The 23,997-nt window shown below is 33.5% G+C and overlaps 1 protein-coding gene across 1 annotated transcript; it reads left to right on the top strand.

The window, feature by feature from the left end:
• The first annotated feature begins 4,080 nt into the window (after window positions 1-4,080).
• LOC122583433 (translation factor GUF1 homolog, chloroplastic) lies at window positions 4,081-16,700 on the top strand. The gene is made up of 22 exons (XM_043755836.1): window positions 4,081-4,335; window positions 5,252-5,428; window positions 6,154-6,240; window positions 6,445-6,501; window positions 6,919-6,984; window positions 7,076-7,138; window positions 7,837-7,881; window positions 8,198-8,298; window positions 8,789-8,885; window positions 9,071-9,142; window positions 9,361-9,515; window positions 9,619-9,676; window positions 10,235-10,315; window positions 10,405-10,491; window positions 12,553-12,624; window positions 12,713-12,847; window positions 12,972-13,045; window positions 13,205-13,292; window positions 13,680-13,757; window positions 15,871-15,946; window positions 16,218-16,258; window positions 16,388-16,700. Exons 1-22 carry the CDS (start codon window positions 4,081-4,083, stop codon window positions 16,481-16,483), a joined length of 2,061 nt encoding a protein of 686 aa, XP_043611771.1. The 3' UTR covers window positions 16,484-16,700.
• The last annotated feature ends 7,297 nt before the right edge of the window (window positions 16,701-23,997 follow it).

Genomic DNA, 23,997 nt, shown 5'->3' with positions numbered 1-23,997 from the left:
TAATTAGGAGGACTTTTAAGAGGTTTAGTTAAGAGGATTAATCATTTCCCTGATGATATGTTGACTACAATAATGGCTTTGTTCATTTATGTATATAGCATTTTCTAAATTGCAAATTTGTAAGTTATTAGTTGACTACTGAATACTGTCTTTATTGAATTGTTTATATTTAAACTTATATTATTTAGTTCAAGAAGAATTGGTAGTAAAAAGACTTTTAACCGCTAGACCAAAATTAAGATATTTTAATATGGTTTACACTAGAGCAGTAAAAAATACTCCTAAAAGCACAATTTTGAGATGTTTTAGACAAATATGACGTCTAGTTTGAGACTTTGACCGGGTTAATACAAGGGTGTTCTTGTGTTGCTCCGTATAGTTTTTTTTGGAACAACATGAAAGGACAGGGCTCGATAAACCGAAATATTGAAAATAATTTATTAATTTTTTATATATATACTGCGCGCGCAGTGGGTTGAGCACTCCCCACTGCGCCGCAGTGGAAAGGCTCGGAACAGAAAGTTAGACACCCTCCCACTGTGCCGAGAAAACCAAAACTTTACGTGGGATTCCACTGCGCCGCAGTGGGCAAAACCACCCCCACTGCGCCGCAGTGAGCCACCTGACCAGCAACCCTAACCCATTCCATCACTTGAGCAAACTTGCAACCTTCACAATTCAACATGTACTTCATAAAACACATTCCAAAAGTTACCAAGAACGACATAGACACATTGTAAACAGGATTACAACATCATCTAATTTCAAAAACTATGAACACCATCAAATGGGTCATTTACCCATTTTGACACAATTTTCGCCCAAAACTCAATTATACAACTTTCCAAAAGAACTTGCACTTGACCATTTACAGAAATATAACAGTGGTAAGACTTCAAAACATTATGTACCAAGAGCCAAGAGAGAATGGACAACTAAGCCTCTAACCAAAAGATCGTCATTCTTCCACAAATGACCTAAATACTTCAAGTCTTGCAAAAACTTCACCTCAAGCTCTAGATCAACACTTTCCAACCGTCAATATTAGTTCCTTCTTCCGGAACTACCTATAAAAGGGTAGACAACTAAAATATAAACAAAGGCTTAGTGAATATACTTGCATACATTTACGAATACGAAGGAGGGCAAAGTACAAGGACTTTCACATGTAACCTATGACACCGTCATGCCACATTTACATGCTCACCTTGCACACTATCAACACATATACGAATCCATATAAGCTAAACAATCATATCAATCATATCTATAGGGATTCTTAGGCCCCGGAGGTTCTTAGGCCTCATAACATAACAACTATCGGGATTCTTAGGCCCCGGAGGTTCTTAGGCCTCATGACATAACAACTATCGGGATTTTTAGGCCCCAGAGGTTCTTAGGCCTCATAATCACAATGCCCCACATGGGCCCATGCCACATCAATTACCACACATGGATTTACAAACTTTAACATGAAATGGTCAAAACCACCATGGACAAAAGGCTTCAACATGATGTGGTCAATTGATCCAACATATACATAAAGGTATGCAAATATACTCACCTCCTCCGCAAAAAGGCCAACAACGCTAAAACGAAAAGCACAAGCAAGCTTCAACCTATAATCATATCATAAAATGCATAAGCTTACATTCACAACTTGACTAGCTCAACCTAGTCATACTCAATTACTAGCCTTTCTAAACCCAAGACCCAACCCATTTGTCATTGAGTTACTTTCACCTATAACAACAACATTAATCCTACCATTTTCATCCACATTTCAATAACTAGCAAAATTCATCTTTTCTTACAAACTCAATTTATCACATTGAACTCATATATTTCAAAATCAAACACATTATATAACTCAATGACAACTAGGTTAACTAAGGAATTGGGGGAAAATTAACCATAATTCATTTCCTAGCAAAAAACCCCAAATTGGTTCACTCCATGAACCCTAAATTAAAAAGGAAGATGAATACTAAACTAGGGGATATCAATACCTCAACAAGATAAGTTAAATTCAAGCCTTGAATTGGAAATTCTCCTTCTTCTCTTTTTCCCTTAAAATTTCGGCCACCACCACCCTTCTCCACTCAAACCCTAACTTTTTGATTCTTGAATGAAAATTATATGATGGTGATGTTTAGTATAATGATTTCCCTTGAAGAATTAGAGAGAGTTAAGCTTTTTGATTTTGAAAGAAAGAGATGGAATTGCATGAGGAAAGAAGAAGAAAATAGTGGAACTATGAGTAAGGAAAAATGTATGTGGCTGGCACTCTCTTTGGGTGCCACGACCCACTTCTAAATTTGTGGGTATTTTACCTGCTATCATTAAAGTTCCAACTAAATTAACCCCATATCCAAAAATAAAATACTAGAAAATTAATTTAATGTCAAAACTATGAAAAGGGGTTAATTTTTTTTACCTTAAAATCTTTGGGGTGTTACACAACAAATACATTATTATAATTCAACTAACCAGCAAGACGCTAGTAGGCGAAAGTACCAAGATACAAAGAACTTGACAAGGAACTAGCATAACAACGATACCAAAACTTTATAAAAAACAACAATTACAAAGTTCTAAAGAAACCAACTAAGAGTAAAACCTGTCGTGTCAATCAACAAGCAAAACGCACAAGTTGGCTCATTTATAAGCCAAAGGATTCGCTTTCCAATCCCCACATGAAACCGAGAGCTTTCGCTTTATATTCGTTATCCCATCGTGCTTTTCCGCATAATCTTAAATTCTAAAATACTACAATACCCCATTTACATCAATAAGTTACATTAATTGTTGCCGCCACCACCAATAATCGTCACCACAATCTGTCACCGCCATCACACCACTATTGTTACCTTTATTGTCGCCTTATCATGGAAAGTCCTATTAATAATAAGAAATTGTAATCTCATTAATGCCAAAGCCAATGAACAGTGTCACGTGCCACGTGGCGCTGTTCTATTGGTCTTGCCTGTATCCCGCGTTTTTCCCAGACTTTGCCATATCGGATTCCGTTAAGGTTATTTTTTGTTCGGTTTTTTTTGGTTTCCTACATAGTTCTTTTTACTTTTGTGTTTTCTTTCTATTGGTCCACCTATACCACGCATTTTTTCGAATTTTGCTATATCGGATCCCGTTAAGGTTATTTTTCTTTCGGTTTTTATTGGTTTATTACATAGTTTTTTTGCTTTTGTGTTTTCTTTCTATTGGTTCATCATATACCCCCATCACTATTTAGAGTTTGCCATTTTGGATCCTGTTTGGGGTTTTTCCTTGGTGTTCATCATAGTTTTTTGGCTTTTGTGTTCTGAATTAATATATTGGAAACTTTTACACAATATTTAATTTTTCCTTTGTTATTTTTATTTCCGTTAAGGTTATTTATCTTTTGGTTTTTGTTGGTTTTTTGATACCTTTTTTTTGCTTATATGATCTCTTTTATTGGTTCATCATATACCTCGCATCACTATTTAGATTCTGACATTACGGATCCCATTTTGAGTTTTTTCTTTGGTTTTTTTTTTGGCATGGTTATCAATAGTCACCATGCTTATTAAAACTTGACACGTCGCATCGGTTATAAAGTGACACATCGCACGTTTCCTATAGTTTGGATTTTGCCACATTGCATCCTGTTCGGATTTTGTCACGTCTTTTTCTTTTTTAGTTTTGTTTTTCCTTTTCAGATTTTTTCACACTTTTTAATTGTCATTCAACCTTATTGTGATACACCCCGTACCACTACTTGCATTTTGCTATATCGCATCCAGCTGATATCTGAATTAATATATTAATATTTTTGTCATATCATATCCCGTTCAGGTTTCTACTACGGGTTACATTTTATTTTCTTGCATACTTTTAAATAAACATATTAATGACAAAATTATTTCTATTAATTGCGGCCCCGCGTAGGGTCCAAAATTTTCTGAGTTGAAATTAAATGGAAAAGATATATATATATATAGCGGGTAAGTCGAAGAAGAACCTGTGGTTTAAAAACATCAACCAAAACACTCTCCCAACCCAACACCACCACCACCTCCACCTCGCCGCCGTGACGGTATGGCTACGAACCTCAAATTCTTCTTATCCACTAAACCACCACCACCGTACGCCGGAACCACTATTTACCACCACAAACACAACCAACTTCATCTTCCAATTCCACTTTCTAACCGAACATTCTACACTCCACACTCATTTATCTCTTCCAACAATAAATTTTTCCGGCGGAGGTATCGAGTGTATAGTAAAGCCGTTGACGTTGTTTCTGATTCCGACGCAACTGCTCTTGCCGGCCGAGACCGTTTATTGAAGGTATTGTTCATCATTTTATATAAGTATTTTTGATTTTTAAGAATTGCAATACGCTGTCGTTTTATAAGACTGAGATTTATTATTATTGTATATGTATCTCCATTATCATCTCATTTCCCTTCTTTAGTCGATAAAATGATGTCGAACTTCGAGTACTTACGAAACGATTTTAATGGACTTATGTTCTCCATTGTGTAACGTTCAGCACCTGATAGACTTGATTCCACGGTCGTTTTGGGGGTCAAAATTCGTATGAGGTTGTAGTTTCGGATATAGTTTTCTAAGTTTGATATATAAATCTAATACTTACTAGATATATAGTTGCTATAGTTTCGGTTATATGTTGCACAGTTTGACTCCAGGAGCTACATTTAGTTTCGCAGTGGATTTTTCAAGCTCACAATGAATCTATTTTAAAGTGTACTAGTATAGTTCGCACTTTATGTGACGGAAGTGGCGGATAGTTTTGTGTAATATTTTGATTTCTTTTAATAAAAAAGAATTCAGATTTGGCGGGACAGCAGTGGCCGTGGTGGTGTGCAAGAGGGGAAGCGAGATGGTGTGCCATCTTTAAGATAACCTCTCAAATAAAATACATATTCTTCTGAACAAGTTAACCAATATAAGTGTAGGCTTGGTTATCATCATAGTAATTTACATGCTTTTAGGTCTTGAGTTTGATGTTTGATTTTTATGGTATTGCCATAATGCCATTTAAGCTTGCGTATATTGTTTGAGTCAACTGTCGCGCTCTTTTTGGTATTCTTGCTTTGATAGGTCATGAAGGAAGTTTAAGGCTTGAAGTACTTCTATCTACTTCGTTAGTTTGGATGGACATGTTACACTGGTTAACTTAGGGAAGGATAGTGTTCTAGTTATCTTTGATTTAAAATATGTGATTTTTATGGAATTGCAGGTACCTATAGAAAAGATTAGGAATTTCTCTATCATTGCACATATTGATCATGGAAAATCAACATTAGCAGATAAGTTGCTGCAAGTGACCGGTACGGTGCAAACACGTGAAATGAAGGAGCAGTTTCTGGATAATATGGATCTTGAGAGGGAAAGGGGCATCACTATCAAATTACAGGTGCATTATCTTAAGCTGAAATTATGGTAGATTTAGTGTAGCTTTACTTAAAAAGAAGGGAAATGTAATAAGGTTTGCGTTCCTTTTTCTGCTATAGGACATGCCACTTGATTCGTTACTGCTGTCAGCAGGTTGACACTCTTTATATTAAGAAACCGATTAGGAATTTTCTTGGTGGATGTGCCTACATGTTATTGTGATACAGCTTTTTCCCTTTTTCAATCATAGAATAATTCATATAAGCTGAGCTGAATCAGAAAATAATATGGAGCTATAATATCTTTTTAGAACTACTTGTTGATGCCTGAAAGTAGTAAAGATTCTTAAGGTTTATATATTAAACAAGTATGGCTACTAGTATTTCAATTACGAATGAGGCCACTTGGAGGGCTACACTTTTAAGGTGATTTTTAAATTTTTTTTTTTTTTTTTTATCTCTGTTAAGTGTTACAGTATATATCAACATCAGTTTCATCATATTTTCTCATAATATAAAAAGATCAAAAGCAATAAGTTGATAGTGGTTTGGAACACGAAAATCGGCTTTGGGATGATCCATCTTACATCTAATTTTCAATACAAGTATAACATGGCGTGATGGTGATATATAGTACATGTATGCAGGGTGTAAAAGCAAAAGCAGCATGATACTAAATCTTTTGTTGGCAGTCCTTTGGCATTCCTGTGTTATCTGCTAAATTATTATTGCTCATTTTTTTTATCAGGCGGCTAGAATGCGGTTTGCGTATGAAGGCGAACCTTATTGCCTTAATCTTATAGATACTCCAGGTCATGTTGATTTCTCCTATGAGGTATGACCGTATGACATGACATTCAATCGAATTCACTTAGTTTTATGCAACACTTGACACATTCGTGTTGGCTGGCATTCTATTTATTGGATGTATGCTGGTTTTGGAAATATCAAGAAACTATCATTTCATATTTTATGTGCTATAGTATATAATCTATCTGACAAGGCGTCATGGTCTCTCTTCCCCTTTTCCTGATTGCAGGTTTCTCGATCTCTTGCTGCATGTGAGGGTGCTCTCCTTGTAGTAGATGCCTCACAGGTATGTTTTTCATATATTGTTTACTAAGTAGTGGTTCTCGTTGAATTGTTTTGCCGAAGGTTTTCCTGGAAGTAGTCTCTCTACCTTCGGGTAGAGGTATGAATGTCTACATCTCACCTCCCCAGTACCCGCCTTTAATCGGATTGGGTATTATTTTTGTTGTTCTAGCTGAATTGTTTTGACACAATGATCTGCATTGACCTAATGATGCATCTTCTTATTACCTTGGTTCTTACTACTTCTATGTCATCCAAGATCATCACTGTTAAAACATATTTGAATTTTCTTACATGCGTCATATTTACTGATTTTGCTTCCAGCCTTCTAAATTTGATTAAGGAAATTGTGATATTTTATAGTACTTCTGCCTCTGTCCTCTGGTGGCAGTTTGACTTAATAAAGAGCCTTATATTGTAGGGAGTGGAAGCTCAGACACTGGCTAATGTTTATTTGGCCTTGGAAAACAACCTTGAAGTGATTCCTGTAAGTTGATTGGAACATGTTGTTTGTCTGAAAATAACTTGGTATTTTAACTGCTTTTCAATATTATCTGACACAACTTTCACAACCGCAGGTGTTAAATAAGATTGATCTTCCAGGTGCTGAACCAAGTCGTGTTGTTCAGGAGATTGAAGAGGTTAGTTCAGTGGAGGCAAATATGTTTCTATCCGAAGCTGTTGGGATTTTTCTTTAGGGCATTCTTTCCTGTAGTTATTTTTAACTATAGCATGTACTCCGGTGAGCATGCATACCTAATTAAAATGTGCTGAAGCCTTTCAAGAAAGGAAAGATAATCGACATTCATGTGCTGAACATTTGGCTTGCATACCATGTTATTTCAAGCTGGTAGGTTGTATTAAAACATCAGTTTTGTATGAATTGATGACAAGAGTAAAGGCAACAGAAAAGTGAATAGTTTCTATACGAGTGTAGCTGGATGATAGAACTAGCAAAGAATATAAATCAAAGGTTAAAAAAGACACTGCAAAACTAAACCAAGTCAAATAAACAGTGACCAAAGTTTGTAGATCAAGCTACATCATTTTTGTTAATTATATTGTTACTTATTCTGATTTGAACCGTCAAACTAGGCCGATTTATCATTCATTATGTAGGAAATCATTTTTTAATAATTAAAGATAAACATTTCTTCCGATAGTATTGTACTGTTTATATTATTTTTCTATACTTGAAATTCGTAGTTGCATTCTTGAATTTTATGCCTTGTAATTATGGAGTCAATCTTGCTTTGGAGTTTCATCTTCATTAAATTGTTGCATTCTTTCTATGGAGCTAGTTTGGCTTACTTTTTAATTCATTGTATTTATTTGATAGATTATCGGTTTGGATTGCAGCAATGCTATTTACTGCTCAGCAAAGGTTAGTTTATATATCTATCTTTTGAAAAACGCTTGAGATAAATGGTGAACGAGCTAACTCTATTCTACAGTGTGCTTTTTATATTATTCTTTGAAGAAAAAAGGTTGCATATTCTCTACTATTTTAGAAGTCCTCTGACAGTTATGATTCATCCACTCAAAGTCATGTGCCCATGCTAAAACTTCAAAAAATTTCCTCGAATATGCATACCAGAAAATTATTAGCTAATATTACTTGAACATTTGAAACCAAGTAAGGCTTTGTGAACTTTTTTTAAATGGCAACCAGTGATGGGGATATTGTGTGTTTTCTACAGGAAGGAATTGGTATCAATGAAATACTGAATGCAATTGTTCAAAGGATTCCCCCACCACCTGATTCTGCTGGAAGACCTTTAAGAGCGCTTATATTTGATAGGTATACAATGTTGTTAGAGTTGAAATATTTTATGGCATAGGTAGGAGGTGTTTGGAACTTTGGATGGCATATCTTTAGCTTATGCTTATAGTGTAGAAGCGTTTACCAATTTCTTTATCAAAAAGCGCTTAATTCAAATAAACGCAAGATAATAAGCCAATAAGCTGATATCAATTCAGACTTTAAAAAAGTGCTTACCACTTGTAAGTAAGCCCAAAAATATTTAACACCGTCGTAATCATCTTGGAAATAACTTGAAACCAAAAGGTTGCTTTATTATGTTAAGTTCTTACAGCATTATGCTATATACAAAAATAATTAATAGCAGGCCATTAATATGACTGATAAATTGTAAATTAACTAAACATTCTTAACATTTATCTTTAAGGTTTGATATTTTGATCAATATTTTACTCTAATAGGAGCATGAGATTCATGTTTTTGATAATTGTTTTGTGTAAGTAACCGTTCATATCTATGAATTTTGCAGTTACTATGATGCATACAGAGGTGTTATTGTTTATTTTCGTGTCATTGATGGAACTGTAAAGAAAGGTGATAGGATTCTTTTTATGGCTAGTGGGAAGGTAAAACAAATTTTCAAGCTTGTTGATATGCATTTTGTGAAATTGGTCTGGTGCAATTTAATCCTATTGAGTGAAAACTTCCAATGGTTATATTTTCATATTTTTGCAGAAGATGTAATTTAGCTAGGAACCTCAAATATTGTCCTTCAGTTTTAATATTTCTTTTCTATAATATCATGATGCAGGATTATTATGCTGATGAAGTTGGTGTTTTATCTCCTAATCAGTTGCAAGTCGATGAACTGTATGCTGGTGAGGTAGGAATACATTTTACTATTATAAGTCCGTACTCTAGATAATAATAATATTGTGGTTTAAAATTACCAGTCTGTTTTGCCTGGTAATACTGTTCCAGTAATTTATTCTTTCTCTCTGACTAAACCCTTATTTTAGGACAGAAATTCCTTGCAGCTTTATTAATGGCTTACTTTTTGAATTGAAACTTTTGTCTTTGGGTTAACTTGATTGTTTCCAGGTGGGATACATTTCAGCTTCAATAAGGTCAGTAGCAGATGCTAGGGTGGGTGATACCATTACCCACTATAGTAGAAAAGCAGAGCAGTCGTTGCCTGGTTATAAAGAGGCCACTCCAATGGTGTTCTGTGGCTTGTTTCCAATTGATTCTGACCAGTACAATTCTTTTCTTTCATGTTACTCACTTCAAGAACTACATTGCTATGACACTTTTTATCATTCCATAACAGGCATTGATTGGCATTATTGATTGTTGCAGATTTCCAGATTTACGTGATGCACTGGAGAAACTACAGCTAAATGATGCTGCATTAAAGGTTAAGTTCTTTGCTTGATGTGTTGATAAATGGTGACGGTGTGTCACATTATTATTGGGTTGGAAAAAGAAGGCGGTGTTTTACATTCTTATTTGACATGAAATAGCAGGTAAGGTAACACAATGTGATTGGTAGTATTGAATCTTGAAAGTAGGGGTGGTGGGTGCAATATACAATAGTATAGAAAAATGCAACTTGTAATTAAGAACAGTACAGGCTATTAATTAGAATGCTTTGAGTTCTAAATGCTAAACCCTGGCACACTGTTATAATTAGTAGGTGTACGCTTCGATTCCGAGAGCCTGGAGTAATGACCACACTCAGTGACAGGTCCTGAAGCAAAGGACAGGAATGAGTGGAATTTTTTGTGTCTTTCAATTTCTGGATTTGTTTCCTTTTTAGGCCTATTTTGTTTTGTCGTTTGGACTTTGGACCTAATATTGTATATGAATTGTGGTGATTATCTCAAAATGTCAATAGGCATCTCAGATACATTTAAAATTTCAAACGTAGTTATTACTTACTGTGGACATTGTTTCTTTCTTACATTTTTTTCAGTTTGAGCCAGAGACATCAAGTGCCATGGGATTTGGCTTTAGATGTGGGTTTCTGGGTCTTCTTCATATGGAGATTGTTCAGGTACCGTAGATGTCTTTCATCCAGAATTTTTATTACCTAGTATGACAAGTTATGTTTTCATGTAAATGACATTTTTTTTTATTGCACAGGAAAGACTTGAACGGGAATACAATCTGACCCTAATAACTACTGCACCAAGTGTTGTATATCGAGTACACTGCGTCAATGGTGAAATTGTAAGTTTTCGTTATGTTTTCTTATTTCTCCAATAAATTCTTATTTCTCTTGCTGCTATATTGTAACAACCAAACCACAATTTCAAATATTCATAAAAGTGATATAGATAAATATATATATATTTTTTTAAACAAAATTTCATAAATTTTTCACTGGGCCGCAGTGGGAGGGTTCATGTCTCACTGCGAGATAAGAAACAAAATTTTTCCAGAGATTTCCCACTGAGCTGCAGTGGGAGTGTACAAGCTCCACTGAGCCGCAGTGGGAGTCCAACCCAGATTTTCATCATTACTTTTTGACACTAAATTCAGTTAGTAACACCTTTCTACTCATAACCAACTTCTAAAACCTGCTTAAACATCTTTCAAAATGCATTTCAACATCATGTGCATCAAAATTTAGTTTTAGTTACATTGTACAACTTGACCTTACCCCAAATGGGTCAATTTTTCCAACATGTAACCCTACTTTGCAAAAACATTTACAATTGGACATTTCCATGACTCAAGTAATATATTTGCAGATTTTACATCATCAAAACACATTTATAACAAAACCAAAGTATCATTGAGCCATGAATTGCAAAGGGATATTCCTACCCATAATTATCTAAGTTGCCAACCTAGTAATGGCAATCAACAAAATCTTCAAACTTTACCCTAACTTGATCAAGTCCTTTCCTTTGTTACTTGTTTCTCCTATAAAAAGAGTAAACAACTAAAACATAAGCTTCATGCTTAGTGAATGTATACATGTATGATCATAATCTAGCTATATAATTTTTTAAGTGCATACAAGCAACTTTGAGCCATTCTTGCAATAGTCAAAACAACAACATAACAATTCATGATCATGCTAATTCTACTTGGCCAAGGATGTATGCTAGTAGGTATCTCATCATCTACTAGTCTTACATACAGTACATGCTAGTAGGTAATTACACATCTACTAGTCTTACACAAAATCAACAAACATTTGGATCATAGGAATTTACCCACCTATGACCTCTATATAACATAACTATGATCATATACATATACACTCACCTTGGTCCTTGACAAAAGCACACTTGACTATTTGGCTCACTAGGTCAATCTTCTCTACCTATACATTAAGTAAGTCACTATGAGTTTTTCTTAACTCATTTCATTCACAAAACTAACCAAACTCAAAATTCAACAATCATATATGGTGTTTGGCTTTCAAGATCATTTTCCATAAAATTCCCATAATTCTTACAATATAAAAGTTTAGCCAAACACTCTAAAATAATACTTTCACCAATATGGGTTCACCATCAAAATCCTAATTCCATCTTCCCAATTTTCTCAATACAATCTCATTAGGGTTCTAACAAATTCCCAAACTTACAAAAATCCCAATTTTTTCAAATTCCCAATTTCAAATGGAAAGAACCCTAATTTCAATATTATAAGAACCCTAAATTAAATTAAATATTTGGGAGGATTTCTTACCTTAAAAGAACATAAAACAATTGAAATTCTAATTTCTCCTCCTTTCTTCTTATAGATTTCGGCCACCACCAAGTCACTATAAGCCTTCAATTTGCTTCTTTATTATTTGGATTAGTTGATTGGATTTAGGAGGATGAATTTCTTAGATCAATTTTGTAGATTGGAAGATTATGAGAGGATTTGAGAAAGGAAGGATTTAGAGAGGGAGGAGATAGTGAAGCTATGAATCATCAACACAAAGTGGCTGGACACCTTACACACTTGCCACGTTTTTATTTAATTTTAGTGGGTATCATACCCGCTAGCCACTAAGGTTCCAACTAAATTAACCTCTTATCTCAAAACAAAATACTAGGAAATTAATTTAATGTCAAAACTTTGATAAGGGTTAATTTTTTATTACCTTAAAATATTGGGGTGTTACATATATTCTGATAATCTGATATTTGTAAGCTAAATATAAATGCTGGATGAAGAGACATTGTGCTTATCTTTTATGGGGATAAAAGAACAGAGTTATGTCTTTGAAACGCTTTATAGCATCATTATTATAATGTGATCTACTCTATCGATTCACATGTTTAGGTTGAATGCTCGAACCCATCAGCACTTCCTGAACAAGGCAAGAGGAAGTCAATTGAAGAGCCGATTGTGAAGGTTTGTCAGTATTCTATGATTAGTATCTGTAAAATATCGTGCACTTTATGTGGTGTGTACTAATTTTGTTGCTTTATATTCTTTCCAGATTGAGATGCTCACCCCAAAGGACTATATTGGCTCACTTATGGAACTTTCTCAAGATCGACGGGGAGATTTTAAGGAAATGAAGTTTATTAACGAAACTAGAGCTTCACTCATCTATGAGATGCCACTGGCAGAGGTTGGTCCATGAAATAAGTTTAAGACTCCCTGTTTGAACGATTTCGAAATCTAGAGTCTGCTTTTATTTCATCATGCCTTTTGAGTTTTTTTCAAGAAACTAACTGTGATATATCCTTTTCCAGATGGTAGGGGATTTTTTTGATCAGCTAAAATCAAGGAGCAAGGGCTATGCTAGTATGGAGTATTCTTTTATTGGGTAAAGCTTTAGATGAGTAATTTAGTAATTCATTTTGTATAAGACTTGTCTGCTACTTCTTTGTCAGTGGTGAGGTTTCTTATTTTGGTAGGGATTGAATGATTAAGAAATTTGACCTGTAAAATGATATTGATATATCTAATGTGAGTGGTACTGCAGGTATAAAGAAAGTGATTTGATAAAGCTTGATGTGTTGATAAATGGTGATGGTGTGGAGCCTTTGTCTACAATTGTCCACAAAGATAAGGTAGTTTTCTAATCTTTCCTTTTAGTCATTCTTTCAAGAATATGAAACAAATTAATGTCTCCAATACATTTGCGTAGGTTGCAGTAGATATGTTAAGGCTGCCATTGCACTCAAATTGCTTTTGTTTATCATGATTTAAGTTATATAGTTTTTTGATGCTCCATTCTAAAAATTTGCAAGTTTAGTGTGTATCACTTATATTGGTACATGCACATTGTATCTAGCAAGGATATTTACATTACTTATAAGAATTTAGAGAATTTGAAATCTTTTAGTTTTCTTTAATGGTTGAGTATAAATTTCACTTGAATCTGCACCTTAACAATTTTGTTTTATTTTGCCGTTTCAGTGACACGTTATAATGATATGAACTTTTTTCTCTCTTAGGCATATTCCGTTGGAAGGGCTTTGACTCAGAAGCTTAAGGAACTTATACCTAGGCAAATGTTTAAAGTACCCATCCAGGTAAGAGTTGTTATTGCAGCTGGATATCAGTAATAGGACTTTGAGTTGGCTGCTTATGTAAAATAATATTAAGTTGATTAACTAATTCTTAAGCATTCATGGCTAGTATTTACCTCTAATATTGATTTTCTTAATTGTGATTTAAAAAAAAAAGGGTAGATTTATATGTAAATTGATAAACTGCTTTTCTGGCTACATATCAACTACACATGTGTCAGTTACTCAGATGCATACTCATGCATGAGCGTGCTGTTGTTACTTATTTGTTAAAGTTTTAGGGTTATTTATCTTATATCCATGTAAGGTTTCTTGGTTTTTTTATTGTTTAGTCCTAGGATCCTTGTGTATAAATCTATGAATTATCTATTTATACAAAGCTTTTCTTGTACCATCACAAACTTTGGCTGCCTTCAGTTGAACAGCAAAATGCTAGTCGTCACAAGACATTTAGCAACTCTATCTGCCACTAAGCAGGTCCTAGCTTACATCATCACTGACTGCCATTGGTGCCACTTGCCGCCACTAATTCGTATGCCCTAATCTTTGGTTTCTAAGAACTGGAAGCAGTTTTCTTGCCTTAGAAACCTTGTTCTTCAGTCTGTCTAAGATTCTGTGACTTCAGAGATACCCATGTCTTTTGTTTTTTCAATTCACCCTCTGTTGGTGAATTACCTCTATTTGACCAGTGGCCATGTTTTCCTCAGCTTGAAATTCTTTAACTTTAACAAGGATGGAAAACAGTAAATTACAAGAAAAGTTTCAATAGAGTTATTCGGACAGTGCATATGAACATAATAATGAGGAAGACAACTAGATAATGCTGTATTGTAAGACAGATTTCTTCTTCAGGTATATGAACGAATAAACAGACACGCTCATACCTCCCGACTTCTATTCTGGTTCTGCATCTAGCATGCCTCCTACTATCAAGTATTCCTTTCTTGCTGAAAAGACAAGCGTACTTATCTTATGCCAGTTGTTGAACCAACTTTTTCTCCCAATCTTTGTCACAAGGAACTTTTCTCTTGTCGTTTTCCCTAGATCTTAGACGTAGACAGTTATCATATTCCTCAGCAGTATTGAAGCACTACCTCGTCTACGATGCAAGTATCCAACGCATGAAGAAATCTATGCTCTAAAGTAAAATAAAACTTAGCTGACCTTCCTATGGGTAAGAATACTGATGGTTCTACATGTGTGTAATTTGTCAACTTAGACCTGGGTGGCTTACTTGCTAATGTGAAGATGTCAAAAGGTTATCATGTATAGCAAGGATTATGATAAAGCATTCGGCTATGTGGGTAAACCACCTCCAAGGTGGCACAGTGGTTAACATCGTGGACCTCTTTACAAGAGGTCTTGGGTTCAAATCCTACTAGGCACAATCTTGGAGGTGGCCAAGGAAAGGTTCGGAAACGGTTACGCGATACCCTGGTTAGCCTGGTACATTTGGTTTAAAATAAAAACTCGCCTTCTTCAGGTAACCTGAATAGGGAAAGCGTTATCTTTTTTTTCCGGTATAGATGACATTTTTCCGAATCATTAAAGCTCAGTTGCCATCTGGCCATTGCCTCATTTTCCCTTGTATTATCTAGATATCAAAAATCTATTTTTCAATGAACCTCTTGAGGTTTTTATGCATGAAACTAGAAAAATAGATTAATATCTCATTCTCATGCCTCCATCAAAGGAAACTAACATCGTAGTATTCACCGTCTCTTAGTGCCGCCACACATTTGTCTAGCTTTTCATGATAGCCATCAACCACATCTCTCATCTCTGATAATGATCAAGTATTATGAACCTGTGTTACTATCTCATATAATTATCTATAAGAAATAACACGTAGGATTTATGTGGTTGGGTTGATCAGTGAAAATCTTTGCTTAGGTGGTCGATGTATACACTGGCCCAAGCTGTCTATGTTCTAATTTCATTACTGTTCAAATTATAGTCATTTGTAATAAGATTCATCTTGAGTAACTCTAGGTTTCTCTATGATCTCAACTAGTGGCCTGCATATCTGTTCTATCTATACAGATTGTAAGCAGGTTTTTTGTGCAATGCATAATGCATATTTAATGAAACTCATGTTATACAATTGTTTTGACAGGCATGTATAGGTACCAAGGTGATTGCTAGTGAAAGTTTGTCAGCAATTAGGAAGGATGTCCTGGCTAAATGCTATGGTAGGTGACCATTTAGAGCTATCTACCCAGTATTATTGCTGAGTATTTATTGATGCTCAAGGAACTTCAGTCCCATTTTTTACATTACTATGTGTATAATGAATAGCAATTACAGTGTCCATAGATTGTTTTCCTGATCTTGCACCTTTTATTTCCCGGTAACAAAGTTGGTTGTTTAACAAGTCAATGATTTTGTAGGTGGTGTTTTAATTACAAGTTATTTACAGTAATGAGTAATTACTAACTTCTGACAAAATTTAATTTTATTTAGGTGGTGACATCTCAAGGAAGAAAAAATTGCTAAAGAAACAGGTTAATATTTTTTTCTTCCGTTGTCGCAAATTCGCCAACTGATACTATGGCTGGAAAGAATGCCCGCCAAGTTCAGATATCTGTACATTGTTCCTTAACTTATCATTAACTGATGTTTCCTGTTGTTAGGCTGCCGGAAAGAAAAGAATGAAAGCAATTGGAAAAGTCGATGTGCCTCAAGAAGCATTCATGGCTGTATTGAAACTTGAAAAAGAGGTGCTGTAGTTAAATACATGTACATTGTGTATCTAAATCACTACCAAGGTAGAAAGCGAATTTTACGTCAATTAACTGCCTTGGTGTTTTCATCAAGGATTTAGTGATCAGAAAATTGAAGTATATTTTTAGGGTAAATACTACCGATGCTTCTAAATGGGAAGGAATATCAAATTCCTATTTGTATCTACTCGTTTTCCTGTATGGAAGCCAAATTTTTGAGTCACACACAGCTTCAAGCTAAAGGTTATTTACTCATCCAAAGTCTATACTGGTTGGTTGCAAGTTTGTAACCTTATGATTATGTGGTTAAGTGTTAATAGTTTGATCAGTTGACGTTTGTTTATCTATTCATGCTAGTTTCAAAAGAATTGTTTTATTCAGCATCTATATTCAGTATAGATCATGGTGTATAGATCATGGTGTTAGCACCTGACCACTCAACCCACCACTCACTATTTAGTTCTAAGCAATCCCTTTATGACACCTCATTTACTCCTCACTCATACAATAATCCACTTTTTTATTAACTCAGCACTCATCTATCACTCATCTACAATTTTTATTTTGTTTTTAGAATTAAAATTCCATTAAACATAAAATCATTACATAATATTACTAACAAAACATAAAATCATTACATAATATAAATAAACATACCCCAAAAACAAACTAAAAATAAAACATTATGAAAACACTACACGTTTCACACTTCATCGTCGAGGTATGTCAAGTCTTGAGCCGCAATATGCTTTGTAAGACTTAATATAGGTATATGAAAACATTATGAACGGGATTGATTGCGCGGTCGGTGTCATGTATAATCATGTTGTGTATTATGACACAAGCGTACACGAGGTTCCTTATTGCTTTTATCGTGTGTTGTCGAAACAGTCAAGGATCACCCCTTTTATATTGGTCCCTTAACTCGTTTGGAGACAATTTCCATGCGAAATGTGTATGATCTAGGCTGCCGATCATACCGGGGAGGTGATGTCTCTCCTCGTGTGCTTCGTACAAACGTAAAATATCATGTGTTGTTGGTCTATGTAGATAATCTTTCGCATAGGTCTGTACAACAACGTCACAAAAAACTAACATTCACATGACGTTTCTTGAGCCACCTCTAAGTACTCATTGTACTCATATGGTGGATTACTAGTTGCGAGCTGCCTAATAGCAGACCTACATTTTTGTATTGTGGTAAAAAATTTTCTTAATCTAGCATCACAAGACTACTAAAAATACTCGTACCGTAGAATATCATGCACAAATTTTCAGAATTAAACGTTTAGGCATACGACACCTATCCTCGAAAAATACTTCATCGAATTTCGGTTCATCACAAAAGTAGTCATGATCCAATCTTTCTGCAACGGTCCAATAGGTGTGGTTGACAACTTTACGCTTCGACCTTGCCTTAAAACTTTCAGCATCGGCCTTGATCGCATCCGCTAACACTTTGAGACTACTATCGTCCGACCACTCAAACGGTTCATCTAAGAATACTGTAGAACCAATTTGTTTTGCCATTTGTGAGATTGAGTTTGTTTGATGTCTGTGTAAAAAAATGGATGTGTGTTTATGTGTGTGTTAATTTGAAAAGAAAATGAAGTATTAAAAAAAAAACAAAAAATACTAGCCGTTGGAGGGGTTTAGGCCTCATGGTCGACTACCATTCGTCCAACACACTAAGGGTTCTACCCCTCACTTCCACCCTACGCCGCGAAAAAAAGATCGACAGTTAGGAAGTGGTGTGACGCCGCACCAACCTCGCGCCAACACCGCGTAAGACGTCAGTCCCCTTATAGTCACACAAACGCGGTACAATTTGGTAGGGGTACGCAATACGGGTACACCATTGCCTCTTTGTGACGAATTTGGTACGTAGGGGCTACACTCATTTCGGTACAAAGCGTACGGTGTACTATGAATTCGGTTTAGTGTACCAAAAATAAAAACATAAGTAAACAAAATTTCATTAAAAAAAAAAGAAAATACAATATAAAAAACACACAAGCTAAAATCTGATCTACTTGTGGCCTTTATCGTTTTAAAAGTAAATAAGTTCTTATAATAAGAACCTTGGAAAATGGTGAGTAAATTGTAAGATTTGAAGTCACGAGACATGTTTTTCCTGCAAAAAAAAAAAAAATCAAAAACCAATGGAATTCGGTGATTGGAAGGGTGAAGTCGACGGTTGGAACTAGACTCGGTTCGGTTCGCTGTACCCTATCGACTCGGTTTGACGTACCCTCATCGTTTGGAACGCTTTCGAATTGCGCTTTGGTAGGTTTTGTACCAATACTCAATACACAAATTTTTGAGCGATTCTGTAACTATGGTATAGGGTATGTTTGGTAAAGTTAGTTGTAGCTAGTAGTTTTACCCGTAATCCATAGTTTTTAGTTGGAGCTGTAAGCTGTAGCTTTTAAGCAAAGCTGTTAGCTAGAACTTTTATTTTCCAGAGGTGTTTGGTATGGTAGCTGTAGCTGCAACTTTAAAAGGTATTTGTGTAATTTTAAAAGTAAAAAGCTACATCCAAATTAAATGCTCCAAAAACGTTACTTCAAATGGCGTTTCATTTTAGAGTTTTTATATTTAAAATAAAAACTAAAGCTAGTTACATCAAAACAAAGCTTTTAACGCTACAGAAGTTTTTAGTTTAAAACAAAAAACTAAAACTTCCGAAAAGCTTTTTTAAAAACTTGAGTCAAACAGATAGTTATTGGCTCAAGTGGGTGTGGGTATGAAGGTTGCAATACAGTTTTCCAGTCTCAGTTATAAAGCATAGTTTTTTCTTTTCATCATGCTAGTGGTCATTTGACAACGATTAATGTGAAGTTGGCTTTTGCTATCTGCTTGTCACTTTTTGTTTACTATAAACTGAAATGTGAAGGTATCTTCGGCATTATAAGCTTTTTGCTAAAAGATATATTTTGATTTTTTATTTTGATTTTTTTTTAAAATTTCTTTAGCCTTAATCTCCAAGCTTTTAACATCTTCAGTGTTTATTTGACAAGTATTAGATTTCCAAGTGTTAAATTCTTCAAGTGACAAACAATAACCATCCAATCCATTAGTTAATCCTAAGCTAAATCTTCATATATCTATCTATAAGAATATAACTAAAAGAGGAGGTTGTGAGATACTTGGCATCCCTAATCCCTCTTCTTTAGTTTAATATTTCCTCCTTATTAATTCTTTATTTTTTAAAAATATTTATTTAATAAAAAAAGCCGACCTTTAATAGAAAAATCTGTATTATGATTATTTATATATATACCACCTAGAAAAAACCCACACATATTCTCAACCCTAAGAAAAAACATACGGCAAAAAAAAAAGAAAATATGATCGACTACCAAAAAGGGTTATGCATTATTATTTAACTAAAGTTGAAAAAAAAGGTAAACTGGAATCAATATTTATATGGAGTTAAGTTTCATATGTTTATTCTTTAGCTTTTGTATAAATTTTTTTAAAATATATTCTATACACTTTTTGTTTCTCTTTTTATGTAACTAAAGTTGGAAAAAAAAAAGAATATAAACTAGATACAATATTTATATGTAGTTAATTTTCATATGTTTTTTCTTTTAGCTTTCGTATTGATTAAGTTGTGATTGTGGTCATACACTTTTTGTTTTTCTTTTTATGTAACTAAAGTTGAAGAAAAATGGGTAAACTGGATAAATATTTTATGGAGTTAATTTTTATATGTTTCTTCTTTAGCTTTCGTATTGATTAAGTTGTGATATTGGTCATACATTTTTTGCTTCTCTTTTATTTAACTAAAGTTGAAGAAAAAAAAGGTAAATCGAAATCAATATTTATATGAAGTTAATTTTCATATGTTTCTTATTTAACTTTCGTATTTATTAAGTTGTGATACAATTTTTGTTTCGCAATTTTTATATAAGATTTGTATATTTTGAGATTACCCGTCCAATTGACGGGTCTGAGCACTAGTTGACTTATATAAGCTGTTTAAAAACAATTAATCTAGTTAACTTGTAAAGCAAGATACTAGTTAACATTATTGCCTCTGAACATAGAGGTCAAAAGTTTCATTCTCATACCTTGTAAGGTTGGCGTCTTTTCTATTTTAGACATAACTTGAAAGCAGTTTCTCTATACCATCGTAGTAGAGGTAAGGTTGTTTACATATTAATATCCCCCGTACACCATCGATTTATTGGGGCCAAAATATGTGAAAAACGACATTGAGTGTATACTTTACTATTTACTTTTTATTTTTTTTAAAATTAATGATAAAATACAGTGAAACTAAAATCTCATTTATTGATATTCCAAAATAAGAATGAAGTAAAGTAACATTTCATGAGTATGTGTAATATATGGCATGGTAAAATGGTAAAACCTATGACCAATATTTTGAAAACTGGATGGGATACTCAACGATCTCAAAATATTTTATTGTTCGAGTTGATATATATATATATATATATATCAGTTGTATTCATGTGAAAACATAAATTTTGGTGAAACCCAAAGGCTAAGTTTCAGCCCTTGGATCAAAACAGATCTACGACTCATTAAAATTTTTAAAAAAAACACAGAAGGGTATTTTCATTATTTGACACATTATCCCACTTTTTTCCTTTCTAGTTCTAAACACACACACACAGATCTCTCTTTCTCTCTCACTTCCCCTCTTGGGAAATCACCACCACCACCACCACCACCACCACTACCCTCATCGTGTTTAGGTCACCGTCACGTTCCAATCGAAATGGCAGAGCCATCATTTCCGTTGTCATCGTCATCTTCATCAGTCATCATCAATGGATCTTGAGAAGTTAATATCATTGAAGGATGTATTGAATACGAACATTACGACTTTTTGTTATGTAAATTCGAATTTTCTCATGTGATAATCAAATGTAATTTGATAATATGTGATTAGATTTATTCTAACATTTGAACTTGTTAAATTTTATTAATTATTCAATTGACTTTGTTGTTTGGTACAATATTGCATACAAGGTGTTTGATGAAATGTTTGAACCAAAGTTTCTTATATATGATTTAATATCAAATCACATTTGACTGAGTATTGCACAAGGTGTTTGATGAAATGTCTAAATCAATGTTTGATAATATGATTTAATCAACTTTATGATTCTGTATTAAATTGGTGTATAGGTTCGTGGATATAAACTCCATTTGTTTTGTGGAAATGTATGAGTAACATCAAATTCGATTTGTTATCTGTTATTGTTTACTTTTATGTTCATAATCATAGTTTATTATGTATAGAGATTATAGAAATTTCTGTTTTTGTAACTGTATGTGTAAAATCATATTTGATTTTGTATATAGATTCTATAGATTTGTGTTTTGTAACTTTGTTTTGTACAATCAAATTTGATTTTGTATTGAGGTTTTAGTTACTTGTTTTTTTATGCCTAGAATCATATTTGATTTTACTCTTACAGTGTGAAAAATCCTATATATAATGAATTATTCAAAATCAAAAATGATTTTACGCATACATTGTGACAAAACCTATTCAAAATCAAAAATGATTTTACGCATACATTGGAGAAAACCTATACAAAATCATATATGATTTTTTATAACACATTGAGACAAAACCAAATGAGTTCCATACAAAGAAAACCATTTAAAATCAAAAATGATTTTACGCATAGAGTGTCAAAACCCTATACAAAATCATATATGATTTTATTCATTCATCTAGATAAAAAAAAAGTGAGTTCGGTATCATTAAACATATTCAAAATCAAAGTTGATTTTAAGCATACACTATGAAAAATTTATCGAAAATCATATATGATTTTACGTATTTTGAGACAAGGCAAATGAGTTCTATACAAATAAACCTATTTAAAATCAAAATAGATTTTATGCATATAGTGTGAAAAGCGTATACAATATCAGATATGATTTTACGCATACATTGTCAAGAAAATACTCGTATACAAAATCATATGATTTTGTGTAGCACATTGAGTCAACTAAATGGCTTCCTTAAAAAGATATTTATTCAAAATCGTTTTTGATTTTACTCATAAAGTCTGAAAACCTATTCAAAATCAACTATTCAAAATCAAAAATGATTTTACGCATACATTGGGGAAAAGCTATACAAAATCATATATGATTTAGTATAGCATATGGAGACAAAACAAAATGAGTTACATACCAATAAACCCATTTAAAAATCAAAAATGATTTTAAGCATATAGTGTGAAATACCCATACGAAATCATATTTGATTTTATTCATACATCTAGACAAAAGAAATGAGTTCGGTATCATTAAACCTATTCAAAATCAAATTTGATTTTGTATAGGTTTTTAAAACCGTATGCGTAAAATCAATTTTGATTTTGTGTAGGTTGTTTGGTATGAGCTAAATTTGTTTTGTTTAAATGTATGCATAAAATCAAATTTGATTTTGTATAACTTTGACACCATATGCATAAAATTAAATTTGATATTGAATAGGTTTCTTGATATGAAGCTCATTTGTTTTGTCTAAATTCTCTATACATAATCAACTTTGATTCTATACATAAAGTTGTAAGAACTGAAATCCCAAAAAATATCAACACATGATCAAATTTGATTGTAGGCATATAGTCACAAAATCAAAGTTACAAAATCAAAATATCAATACATATAATCAAATTTAATTCTAGACATATAGTCACAAAATCAAATTAACTATAAACTCAATACAAAATCAAATTTGATTGTCCAAACAAAGTTACAAAATCAAAATCTCTAAAATCTCTATATATAATCAAATTCGATTCTAGATATAAAGTTGCAAAAATAGAAATCACTAAAATATCAACACATAATCAAATTTGATTATAGACATATAGTCACAAACACACAAGTAATACAAACTCAATACATAATCAAATTTGATTGCACAAACAAAGTTACATAACACAAATTTAACAAATTCATATTTTAGAATAGATATATGTACAATCAAGTATATGATTGACTGTACAATCAGTAAATACATATATAATCAAATTTGATTTAGTACATACATTTTGGTTTAGACATTTCATCAAATACTTTGTGTGCAAAACTTATATAAAAATCTTAAACAACAACAACCAAATATACAACTTCTTATCATATAAAAAACAAAAATGCTAAAACCTACAGGAGGGGGACAAATGTATATGGTACGCTTAGGGGTTTATGGTTTGAAGTGGGCTAACCCTACAACTTCAAACCCTAAGCTACAATATAAAAACCTCGGAATAAACTAAAACCTAAATGCTAAAGCCTACAGGAGGGGGACAGATGTATACGGTACGCTTAAGGGTTTATGGTTTGAAGTGGTAGGGTTAGCCCGGTTAGCCCTACAACTTCAAACCCTAAACCCTAAGCTACAATACGAAAACCCTATAAAATATAACCCTAAATGCTAAACCCTTAAAGGCTAAAGCCTACAGGAGGGGAACAGATGTATACGGTACGCTTAAGGGTGTATGGTTTGAAGTGGT

The sequence above is a fragment of the Erigeron canadensis genome, chromosome 9 (genome assembly GCF_010389155.1).
Source record: "Erigeron canadensis isolate Cc75 chromosome 9, C_canadensis_v1, whole genome shotgun sequence".
Taxonomy (NCBI): domain Eukaryota; kingdom Viridiplantae; phylum Streptophyta; class Magnoliopsida; order Asterales; family Asteraceae; genus Erigeron; species Erigeron canadensis.
This window is presented reverse-complemented; position numbering and strand designations above follow the sequence as displayed.

What these genes read in the sequence shown, in the direction of transcription:
- LOC122583433 (XM_043755836.1), top strand. Translation starts at nt 4,081, where the DNA reads ATGGCTACGAACCTCAAATTCTTCTTATCCACTAAACCACCACCACCG. An exon ending in ATGTTGATTTCTCCTATGAG is followed by an intron (nt 6,241 to 6,444) that starts GTATGACCGTAT and finishes TCCTGATTGCAG; the next exon opens with GTTTCTCGATCTCTTGCTGC. An exon ending in TTGAAGAGCCGATTGTGAAG is followed by an intron (nt 12,625 to 12,712) that starts GTTTGTCAGTAT and finishes TATTCTTTCCAG; the next exon opens with ATTGAGATGCTCACCCCAAA.